The sequence below is a fragment of the Bufo bufo genome, chromosome 1 (genome assembly GCF_905171765.1).
Source record: "Bufo bufo chromosome 1, aBufBuf1.1, whole genome shotgun sequence".
In the NCBI taxonomy this organism is placed as follows: Eukaryota; Metazoa; Chordata; class Amphibia; order Anura; family Bufonidae; genus Bufo; species Bufo bufo.
Window position 1 is genome coordinate 711583361 of NC_053389.1, and position 12841 is coordinate 711596201.

Genomic DNA, 12841 nt, shown 5'->3' on the forward strand with positions numbered 1-12841 from the left:
TTGGGAACCATCTCCTGCAATGGACCCCTCACCAATAAATGCAATCTGAAAGTACCATGGTGTAGAAAAGGACAAGCCAAGATAGATTGTGTGTTGAGCGAACTTGTGTTTAAGTTCGGCGTCTAAAGTTCTGGTTATCGAAGAATCGCTACCACGGACCATAACAGAATTTTTAATCCTTAACGCGATTCTTCGATAACCCGAACCTGAACCTTAGACGCCGAACTTAAAACACAAGTTCGCTCAACACTAGTGACAGGTCCTCTTTAAGGCTACTTTCACACTTGCGGCAGAGAGATCCGGCAAGCAGTTCCGTCGCCGGAACTGCCTGCCGGATCAGGCAAAATGTATGCTAACTGATGGCATTAGTAAGACTGATCAGGATCCTGATCAGTCTTAAAAATGCCTGATCAGTCGAAAAAATGCATTGAAATGCCGGATCCGTCTTTCCGGTGTCATCCGGCAAAAACTGATCCGGCATTTATTTTTTCACCTTTTTTTCAGTCTGCGCATGCGCATACCGGAAGGACGGATCCGGCATTCCGGTATTCTGAATGCCGGATCCGGCACTAATACATTCCTATGGGAAAAAATGCCTGATCCGGCATTCAGGCAAGTCTTCAGTTTTTTTAGCCGGAGATAAAACCGTAGCATGCTACGGTTTTCTCTTTTGCCTGATCAGTCAAAACGACTGAACTGAAGACATCCTGATGCAAACTGAACGGATTACTCTCCATTCAGAATGCATGGGGACATACCTGATCAGTTCTTTTCCGGTATAGAGCCCCTGTGACGGAACTCTATGCCGGAAAAGAACAACGCAAGTGTGAAAGTAGCCTTAGAGGGTTGCAGGAGATGGTTCCCAAGCCAGAATAAAGACTCACACTTCACCAAATTGCCGTACTTTCAGTAAAAATCTGAACATTTCCAGCCTTAAGCCTTGGTCAGAGTACTGGGGTGCCGCACCAGACGGGTAAGGAGATGCAGCAGGAAAAAGGGGGCAGAGGCCCTGTCACAATGGCCCTTGTAGGGATGTGAATCCCATTCATACCAGGCTGTTGCCCACAGTGCTACAGCGCTATTGTGACGGGGCCTCTGCCCCTTTTTCCTGCTGCTACATCTCCTTACCCGTCTGGTGCTGCACCCCAGTACTCTGACCAAGGCTTAAGGCTGGAAACATTCATATTTTTAATGAAAGACTACTCCGTAAATAATACAGCACTGTTTGCAATATGGTGGAGTGTGAGAGTCTTTATTCTAGTTCTGATCCATAAGGAGGAGGAAAAAAAAAAAAGCAATCCATTATTCTGAGTATCAGTTATGATCAGATGGCGTCACTTCGGTCAGAGATCAATTATTTTTGACTGGAGAAAAAGTCCTGCAAAAAGTACTTTTTCTCCTGTCAAAAATAACTCATCTGACAGAACTGATGCTCATAATAAATGGATCCATTTTTTTTCTGTTCTGTTCTACTGATGATCAGAAGAACAAAAAGCCAAACAGTAATGTGACCCCGGCCTAAGGGGTTTTCTTAAAAAAAAAAAAAAAAAAAAGGATCAGTACACTTTAATAAAATGCTTAAAGTTCTGCTGAAGCAGTTTTAGAGTAACTAAAACTCTGTTTTTATTAGGCTACTTTCACACTGGCGTTTTGGTTTCAGTTTGTGAGATCCGTTCAGGGCTCTCACAAGCGGTCCAAAACGGATCAGTTTTGCCCTAATGCATTCTGAAAGGATAAGGATCTGCTCAGAATGCATCTTTTTGGCTCAGTTCCACCTCCATTCCGCTCTGGATGCGGACACCAAAACGCTCAGTGGCAGGTTGTAGCACCTACAGAGCAACTACTTCAGGTTAGTTATAACCAAATTTAAATCATGACCCTTCTTTGCCTGGAAATTATTCTGACCTTGAGAATGTGGACAGAGGTTTCTTTCATAATGAAATCAGTGCAAGAAAAAAAAACAAAAAAAAAAAAAACAAACAACAACCACTGGAAGATGAATGTGCAGTATTTTAATAACTATTCTGAAGAAAATGACTAGGGATGGGCGACTCCAGCTTAACGGAAACCGGACAGATCCGTTATACAGGCCATAGACTTCTATTATAACGGAATGCCTCTAAAGCCATTCCGTCATGGTCTGTGGTAACGGAATCGATAACGCAATTCACATTATACCACAAAACGAAAACGAATTTCAAAATATGAAGTTCGCTCATCCCTAAAAAGGACCACTGATGGATTGTCCACAAAATGACTGAATTTATTACATAATAAATATCTGGCTACAATTTTCACCAATTTATTTGTTTTTAGGGTCAGAGATGGCTTCAGGTTAGTGGACAAACAATGAAAGATCGGATCACCTGACGAGCGTTTGCTTTTTTGCCCGGTGACTGGAGGCATGTTGACACGCGTCAATGATCTGGTGTAGGAAGGAGTGTTCCTGATTTTCAGTCCGTGTAAAGATCTCTAGTTTACATGCATGTAATATGGGTCAGTTTTCCATTTGGAAAAAAAACAATTCCAAAAACTTTCTTTAGCGAATGTGCATGGAAAATGGATCCAGATTAGATGCATTTACATTGCTTTAGTCACATTTCAGTGCTTTGATCTTTGCTTAGTGCACACACATGGGTGAGCAGCTTCAGTAAAGCAGATGGGTTGTATGGAAACAGCTTCTTTCTATGGAGTCTGTTAATGGCTCCCTGAAGCTCGAGCAGACACTGTGCCGATTTGTGCTGGATGCCCAAAGCCTGGTACGTAGAAGTTTGCTTACTTGCCGATGTAGTATGGAGTCTCAGACACGCTGCAGTCAGCCCCAGGTTCTTCATGTGTTTATCTATATCTGAGCTGTCACCACCTGCACAGTGTGCCATGACTGGACATGGCTCGCTGCCTGACACTTCGGATTCTGAATCTTCAGAGCTGTCATATTCTACAAGGCGTTGAAGAGCACCTAAAGAGGATGAGCTTTCAGACTGGTGAGAACATGGCGATGGCGTACCAATTTTTGGACCGGCCACAGAAGATTCTTGTGCACGTGACAAGCCCACTGTCTGCAGAGGATGGACAGAGTCACTGGCCACAGTAGGTAATTGGAGAGAGGCCGACTTGTCAAGAAAGGTGCAGGTTGAGCAGAACTGAGGCCAGTCTTCCTTTAGAAGCTTCAAGTACCTGACAAAGTACTCCAGAAAGCAGGTCTCTGAGGAGATCAGGAAGTCCAGCAGGACCGATGCATCAAACAACAAATTCTTTAGCAGAAACAGGAAGATACAATGGGGGTTCATCCCGCACTGATGTGATGGCAATTTTAGAATGTCTTCATCATCACTAGTCGCAGTGCACGGTCTAAAACAAGAATACAAAAAACAACATGCTTGTCATGCACAGAAGGTCAAGGAGGCATGCAAAAGTTGAACGTTATTGCTACAACAACCCTTTAATCCAACATATAAAGCTGCAAAAAGGAAAGGGGGAAAAAAAAGCCACACATACAACCAGAAACCTATTACAGTATGTGTAGTGTAGGGACACGTCACTATGAAGTGGGCTTCTACATTCTGATCAATATACATTAAAGGGGTTGTGCAGTCAATATAAACTGATGACCTATCCTCAGGATAAATAATCAATATATGATTGGTGGGGTTCTGCTCAAACCAGCGCTGCGTCCTCTTCCAGATTACACAATGTGCCGTTTCTCTTGCAACAGCGGCGCAGTGTAATTACAAGTGCCTGCCCCAGTCAAGTGAGTAGAACAAGCACTTGTAATTACACTGCGCCTCTGAAACGACACGCCGTGTAATCTTGAAGAGGAAGTGGTGCTTGTACGAGTGCCACCTCCTCTTCAAACAGCAGATCAGTGGTGGTGCCGGAAGTCGGACCCCCACGATCAGATATTGCTGACCTATCCTTAAAGGGGTTATCCTAGACTTAAAAATGTCCTTCATATGTCTGTGCCCTTTACACTCATTCTACTTACCTGGCTTCCCGCGCCACCGCTTTTGCTTCTCCCCGTGTGCGGATAAAAACATCCAGTGTCGGGGGGGAGCAGCCAATGGCAGGTGGTGACTGGGACGAGCCTCCCTAGCATCAGCCGCGATGCTAGAGAGGCCCCTCCCTGACACCGGATGTATTCATCCGTGCACGGGGAGAAGCAGCAGTGCGGGGACCAGGAGCAGAGCGGGGAGCCAGTTAAGCATATTCAGTGTGAGGGGCCCGGGCATATGGGGGGCACATTTTTAGTCTTGAATAACCCCTTTAAGGATAGATCATCAATGTACTGGAAGGACAACCCCTTTGAGAACCTCAGGAACATTTTTATAAAATGTGCTTCGCTGCAATAGATGAATGCATAGCATGAGGATGTGCAGTCCATGTGTTTACACACTTGTGTTATGTACTGTTAAAGGAGTCATCCAACATGGGAAAATAAAATAAATATTTTAAAAACTTTATAAAGGACAGCTGGAAAGGTTCTCGCTTCTTTGCCTCTTTCTGGTGGTGATCCAGTCTTTGTTTAGACTATTTGTTTAGGCAGCGCACGGCCTTGATTACCAAGCAGAAAAGGACATTAATCCATTCGGATCAGTGAGGTTTCGGCTACATATAAGCCTTTTTCAACCATATATACATAGCAGTAAGGCTACTTTCACACTAGCATTTTGGCTTTCCATTTGTGAGATCCGTTCAGGGCTCTCACAAGCGGTCCAAAACGGATTAGTTTTGCCCTAATGCATTCTGAATGGATAAGGATCCGCTCAGAATGCATCAGTTTGCCTCCGTTCAGTCACCATTCCGCTCTGGAGGCGGACACCAGGCAGCATTTCTGTCCGCCATGTGGTGCGAAGGAAGACGGATCCACACTGACACACAATCTAAGTCAATGGGGACAGATCTGTTTTCTCTGACACAAATTTCAATGGTGTTCATGACGGATCAGTCATGGCTATAGAAGACATAATAGAACCGGATCCGTTCGTATTATTGTAACTGAAGTGTTTTTGCAGATCCATGACCGATCTGCAAAAAACGCTAGTGTGAAAGTAGCCTAAGCAAAATATATACACACCCAGATTAATGACATAGTGACACACAAGGTCAAACAAATGTAATGGGTCATCAAATTACTAGGTCAAATAAAATATGTAACTGGGCTGATACAACATGAGGCCTAGTTCACACGAACGTGTGTGATCCATGACCGTATTGCGGGCCGCAATACACGGCCACAGTTCAGTGTGCATTCCATATCACGGATGTGGACATTTACTTTAATAATGCCCCTTTCACGCATCATTTCTGCGTTGCATGAGACTCGTAGCATCTTCTATATTCTGCATTTTTACACAGCCCTGGCCCCATAGAAGTGAATGGGGCGTCAGTGAAAAACGCATTGCATCCGGAAGCACTGATTGTTGCTAGGAGATTTTTTTGTCACAAGTGTGAAAAATGCATCAACACTGATTGCACCCGCGCAGAAAAAAACTGAAACCCTGAATGCAAATCGCAGACAAAACTGACTGAACTTGCAAAATGGTGCGAGTTTCACTGAACACATCTGGACACAATCCGTATCCTTTGTGTGAAAGAGGCCTTGGAAGAGAATCAGACTCTCTGCCTATTGGATCTGCTGCTGGCAGCCCACGCTCCTATTTTTACATCGTGACCCTGGTTAGTAAGCACTGGGAAGATAGAGGGGCATGGTGCTGACAGTATGTGTATACTGTACCTATACTGAGCGAATCACTGCAGCCCCACTGCTCTCTAACTTTCCAGTACGTCCCTGGTAAGTCAGAGGGGAGTGGGACTGCAGCAATCAGTGCTGGCAGCATCCAATAGCAGTCGACTGAAAGTTCGTTCAGCTGACATCTCTCCATGTGCCACATACACGTTCGGCCAAACGTGTCTATGTATTCTATGGGGAGAGGGGAGAAAGCTGCTATCAGACACTTCTGGCAGTGGCTTATCTTACTGGAGAACCAGAGGATCAGCCAAAAACACTCATTTCACCCGATCCTGGTCTCCGACATCATGACGGGAGAGTTGGGAGCTCCCCACACACGAGTGTTTCGGCTGAACTCGGCATCCTCATTCTATGATTTTACAGGTTTGCCCAACAAAGTTATGTGTATGGCCAGCTTTAGTGAAAATCAAATTACTTCCTACAATAGATTATAAATCAGGGGTCGGCAACCTTTGGCACTCCAGCTGTTGTGAAACTACAATTCCCAGCATGCTCTATTCATTTCATTGGGTGTTCCATGAACAGCAGAGCAAGTATTCATGCTGGGATTTGTAGTTCCACAACAGCTGGGGTGCCAGGGGTTGCCTACCCCTGTTTTATATAAATGTAGGGAGGCAGCGGCTGATGCAGGGAAGACGCTTGCCTCTGTATCTTACAGTTATCCGTTTTCAGTATAATGTCGAGGGCAGATTCTACTTAGCAACACTCATTAGTTTTTTATAAAATAACACAAAATTCCCTAATAAAAGTATACTGCAAAACTTAAAGGGTTTCTACCACCAGAAATACTGTTATGTAGCTGACTGATATAGCGATTCGCTAATGTCCGCACTACATAACAGTATGTTTCTAACAGTAGTCCCTGCAGCCGTTTTTGTTAAAAAAAAAAGTACTTCTATAGATATGCTAATGAGCCTCTAGGTGCTATGTGGGCGTCATTAGTACCTAGAGGGCTCCGTCCACTTACCATTTCAGCCGCCCATCGCATCCCTCCAGCCCGCCCCGCTCCTGTTGATTGACGTGAAACTTCTCAGTAATATCTCGTACCAATTCCCGCGCCTGCGCCGTGCGCTTCTGTATTCGGCGCAGGCGCAGTGAGTTAATGCCGTGCTCCTGGTGCCGGCTTCCTCATTGTAACGTAGTTGGCGCAGGCGCAGTGAGGAAGCCGGCGCCGGGAAAATACAGAAGCGCACGGCGCAGGCGCGGGAATTGGTACGAGATACTGAAAAGTTTCACGTCAATCAACAGGAGCGGGGTGGGCTGGAGGGACGTGATGGGCGGCTGAAATGGTTAGTGGACTGAGCCTCTAGGTGCTAATGATGCCCACATAGCACCTAGAGGCTCATTAGCATATCTATAAAAGTACGTTTAACAAAAACGGCTGCAGGGACCAATGTTAGAAACATACTGTTATGTAGTGCTGACATTAGCGAATCACTATATCAGTCAGCTACATAACAGTATTTCTGGTGGTAGAAACCCTTTAACATTACTGTCCATACGCATTTTTTATAAAAAGTTTAAATGACCATTACTTTAAAGGGTCAGTAAGTTTTAGTCAAACTTTTGATTTTGAGACATATCAATAGTTTTGATCAAATGGGGTCTAAGCGCCAAGAGCCTAACAGATTGCTTAGAAAGTAGAGGAAAGTGCGTGCATATTACACGGCCTCTCCTCGCTGCGGGAGAGGGAGCAAGACGCACTCAATAGAAATGATGGGCCCATCTTGATTCTGTCCTCTGTGGTGAGGAGAGCGCGAAAATTGCGTGCTTATCTCTCCTCATTCTAGCAATCAGTGGCGCTCAGACCACCACCAATACAAATTTTTGATGTCTCTACGACGTATCAAAAGTTCTACAAAAACTCTGTTTTGTTCAGACATTGGATAATTGCAGAGGCACACATAGTCCCTACGAGTCTGCAGGCACGTGGGGCCATCCATGAAATTGTCTGTCCCTTAGAAAATAAATCCCTGTGTGACTCCAGATAAAATGTAAGGCACGCAGAGGTACAGTATAGGCGCTCAGCAGGTTACAGATTATGGCATTGTACAACATAGTAAAATCACAAGACAGCCATGCGCACCAGGCCTTAGTGACACACAAAGCTGCACACCTTGGATTGTGTAGGTACATCTGAAGCAAACTCTTTGCTACCTCCAACATGTCATCATCCTGCTCTATAAAGGTGAGGGACACCCATTCACAGAAGTGCTCTGGTTCCTTCCATCCAAGATGTTGTTTTAGGAAAGTCAACAAAAGAGCCATGTACATGGAGGTTTCTGAAAATTCAGTATACCCTAGAGACAAAAATACAAAACACGTTCATTACCTTCAAATACAGACTTTGCTTCAAGTGTTATGCTGGTTATACAGGGAGTGCAGAATTATTAGGCAAGTTGTATTTTTGAGGATTAATTTTATTATTGAACAACAACCATGTTCTCAATGAACCCAAAAAACTCATTAATATCAAAGCTGAATATTTTTGGAAGTAGTTTTTAGTTTTAGCTATTTTAGGGGGATATCTGTGTGTGCAGGTGACTATTACTGTGCATAATTATTAGGCAACTTAACAAAAAACAAATATATACCCATTTCAATTTATTTTTACCAGTGAAACCAATATAACATCTCAACATTCACAAATATACATTTCTGACATTCAAAAACAAAACAAAAACTAAATCAGTGACCAATATAGCCACCTTTCTTTGCAAGGACACTCAAAAGCCTGCCATCCATGAATTCTGTCAGTGTTTTGATCTGTTCACCATCAACATTGCGTGCAGCAGCAACCACAGCCTCCCAGACACTGTTCAGAGAGGTGTACTGTTTTCCCTCCTTGTAAATCTCACATTTGATGATGGACCACAGGTTCTCAATGGGGTTCAGATCAGGTGAACAAGGAGGCCATGTCATTAGATTTTCTTCTTTTATACCTTTTCTTGCCAGCCACGCTGTGGAGTACTTGGACGCGTGTGATGGAGCATTGTCCTGCATGAAAATCATGTTTTTCTTGAAGGATGCAGACTTCTTTCTGTACCACTGCTTGAAGAAGGTGTCTTCCAGAAACTGGCAGTAGGACTGGGAGTTGAGCTTGACTCCATCCTCAACCCGAAAAGGCCCCACAAGCTCATCTTTGATGATACCAGCCCAAACCAGTACTCCACCTCCACCTTGCTGGCGTCTGAGTCGGACTGGAGCTCTCTGCCCTTTACCAATCCAGCCACGGGCCCATCCATCTGGCCCATCAAGACTCACTCTCATTTCATCAGTCCATAAAACCTTAGAAAAATCAGTCTTGAGATATTTCTTGGCCCAGTCTTGACATTTCAGCTTGTGTGTCTTGTTCAGTGGTGGTCGTCTTTCAGCCTTTCTTACCTTGGCCATGTCTGAGTATTGCACACCTTGTGCTTTTGGGCACTCCAGTGATGTTGCAGCTCTGAAATATGGCCAAACTGGTGGCAAGTGGCATCTTGGCAGCTGCACGCTTGACTTTCCTCAGTTCATGGGCAGTTATTTTGCGCCTTGGTTTTTCCACACGCTTCTTGCGACCCTGTTGACTATTTTGAATGAAACGCTTGATTGTTTGATGATCACGCTTCAGAAGCTTTGCAATTTTAAGAGTGCTGCATCCCTCTGCAAGATATCTCACTATTTTTGACTTTTCTGAGCCTGTCAAGTCCTTCTTTTGACCCATTTTGCCAAAGGAAAGGAAGTTGCCTAATAATTATGCACACCTGATATAGGGTGTTGATGTCATTAGACCACACCCCTTCTCATTACAGAGATGCACATCACCTAATATGCTTAATTGGTAGTAGGCTTTCGAGCCTATACAGCTTGGAGTAAGACAACATGCATAAAGAGGATGATGTGGTCAAAATACTCATTTGCCTAATAATTCTGCACGCAGTGTATACATTAGCCGTCATCCCAATGCTCATGCCTTCTTTTCCGAACCATGTACACATGCATACTTATCCTGCTACCAGGCACCTATATCCCAAAGAACAAAAGAACCTGAAGTTTTGAAATCCTGACATCTGCTGTCAAAGGAGACTCAGCAGGCCCCACCAATATCTGCAGGTTCAGCTGACAAAGAATAAAAGGGGTTCTCCGGGATTTTGATGGCTCAATGATAGAAAACAGAGGGTGGTTATTAACGGTACCTCAGGGGTCAGTACTGGGCCCTATTCTCCAATATATTTATTAATGATCTTGTAGAAGGCTCTCATAGTAAAGTATCAATTTTCGCAGATGACACTAAACTGTGTAAAGTAATTTACACTGAAGAGGACAGTATACTACTACAGAGGGATCTGGATAGATTGGAGGCTTGGGCAGATAAGTGGCAGATGAGGTTTAACACCGACAAATGTAAAGTTATGCACATGGGAAGGAATAATGCAAGTCACCCGTACGTACTAAATGGTAAAACACTCGGTAACACTGACATGGAAAAGGATCTAGGAATTTTAATAAACAGCAAACTAAGCTGCAAAAACCAGTGTCAGGCAGCTGCTGTCAAGGCCAATAAGCTAATGGGTTTCATCAAAAGGGGCATAGATGCCCATGATGAGAACATAGTCCTACCACTTTACAAATCGCTAGTCAGACCACACATGGAGTACTGTGTACAGTTCTGGGCTCCTGTGAACAAGGCAGACATAGCAGAGCTGGAGAGGGTTCAGAGGAGGGCAACTAAAGTAATAACTGGAATGGGGGGGGGGGGGGGGGGGATTACAGTACCCTGAAAGATTATCAACATTAGGGTTATCCACTTTAGAAAAAAACACGACTGAGGGTAGATCTAATTACTATGTATAAATATATCAGCGGACAGTACATCTCTCCCATCATCTATTTATCCCCAGGACTGTGACGAGGGGACATCTTCTGCGTCTGGAGGAAAGAAGGTTTGTACACAAACATAGAAAAGGATTCTTTACGGTAAGAGCAGTGAGACTATGGAACTCTCTGCCTGAGGAGGTGGTGATGGTGAGTTCAATAAAGGAATTCAAGAGGGGCCTGGATGTATTTCTGGAGTGTATTAATATTACAGGCTATAGCTACTAGAGAGGGGTCGTTGATCCAGGGAGTTATTCTGATTGCCTGATTGGAGTCGGGAAGGAATTTTTTATTCCCCTAAAGTGAGGAAAATTGGCTTCTACCTCAGTTTTTTTTTTTGCCTTCCTCTGGATCAACTTGCAGGATAACAGGCCGAACTGGATGGACAAATGTCTTTTTTCGGCCTTATGTACTATGTTACTAAGGATAGGTCATCAATACCTGATAGGTGGGAGTCCTGGCACCCCCGCCAATCAGATGTACAAAGATGCCACATCATTCAGCGAGTACTTGGGCCTCTTCCTAGGCCATGTGATGTCACGTTCATCAGACACATGGCCTAGGTGCAGCTCAGTCCCATTTAATTGAATGTGCTGAGCTGCCATATTAAGGACAGCCGCTATCGTAGCTTAGTAAGCTACGAGGAGGCCACGGCACAGCTTTTTAAAACCGCTGAACAGTGGCCGCACTCCCGCCGATCTCATATTGATGACCTATCCTGAGGATAGGCCATCAATATGAAAAAACTGGAAAATCCCTTTAATGTGAATGGCCAACTTTTGTGCCAAGCCAGGCCTGCACTGCTAAATGTTTACCTGGGTAAGGATGCAATCTGGGAAAATGATTTAAGACAACATAAGTGTGACACTGATGCGGTGAAAAACAATGAAAGATTCAACCTGATGAAACTACTGCACCTATTTCACTAGTATCCTTAGGAGCAATGTGCCAAATAACGGCACTTACCATGCACATAAAAACGACAAGTAGAAAAGGAGTGGAGCATGGGGTCGCAACAACCCTCAGACTTTTTATAAAACATTATCAAAATTCTCTCTGATCTCCTGATCACAGAAGTCCATCCTTTTCTGTATTTGTCTCCCTGAGGTTCCTCATAGCCTTCATGTGCATAGATATTGCCTCATCTTAAACCAGCGTGAGAATTAAATATGATTCTAAGAGTAATGATGTATAAGAAAGATTTCATATTTTTGACCTCCAATGACGGGATCCAGGTATCAGGACCTTCAGTGATGTACTAAATGAGCAGCCTACCACCATCATGTACAAGAGGCTCTGGCTGGTGGGCGACCACGAGAACTGGGCACATTAGCTCGACTTATCAGAGGCAATCAAAAGAACACTAGGGGGAGCCATAACAAGCATGGAACAGCAATATCTGAAAAACGTTAAGTTTTAAGTGATTTTACAGAGAAATATAATCATGAATCATGGGACGACCTCTTCAAAAAAATCAATGGAGGAGAAAAAGCAGAAAGGGCAGTCGTTATAGTATACATATGTTGAGGAAGGGTTGAGAGAGATATAGATTATATTATATATATATATATGTCACGGGCATGCATGTATAATATATATGCATACATTAATAGCCACATTATAGGATGATGTGCGCAGATGTGCCCAACATTTGCGCACATCTGCCCTTAGTGGTCCACAGGGACTCATTGTGGCCCCTGTGGGGAATGTGGCCCCTGTGGGGAATGTGCCCCCTTATATGTTTATATATATATATATATATATATATATATATATATATATATATATATATATATTCTCCTATGTGTCCCCTCATAGCCCAAAATCCTGTCCATATGGTGTATACATGTGTATGGATGTGCCCCAATCATCCATATACATATATATTATATATGATGTCCTCTTACCACCTAAAACCAGAGGTATCAGAGTGAATGTGCCCCAAGCATTCACACTGATGCCATCTGGTTAATGGCATCAGAATGACCGGACAAGAGTCCGGTCATCCTGTATGCTTCAAAGAACTCCGATTCAATAGAATAGCGCCGCTGGAGATAATTATGCATAATAGGAAGAGGGGAGAAACCTCCCCTCCTTCTATTATGCGCATTCCGGCAGCGCGATTACTATCGCGCTGTCCGGAATAGGAAGTGTTACAGGCGGGAGATCAAAGGATTCTCCCGCCTGTCAGGAAGCAGCGCGTCCCTGAAGCGCTCGTGCAGGGACGCGCGGGCTGGC

The 12841-nt window shown here is 44.0% G+C and overlaps 1 protein-coding gene across 2 annotated transcripts in view; it reads right to left on the reverse strand.

Annotated features, from left to right (window-relative positions):
* Window positions 1-2225: 2225 nt before the first annotated feature.
* The window catches only part of LINS1 (lines homolog 1), a 48876-nt gene continuing 38260 nt past the window's right edge, over window positions 2226-12841 (reverse strand). The window contains exons 6-7 of one of the 2 annotated variants that reach the window (XM_040414246.1): window positions 7866-8049; window positions 2226-3351 (exon numbers count right to left, since the gene is read on the reverse strand). In XM_040414246.1, coding sequence (XP_040270180.1) covers window positions 2595-3351; window positions 7866-8049 — 941 coding nt within the window. In that variant the 3' untranslated portion in view covers window positions 2226-2594. The remainder of the gene's footprint in view (window positions 3352-7865; window positions 8050-12841) is intronic. The other variant, XM_040414245.1, reaches the window with a different exon arrangement.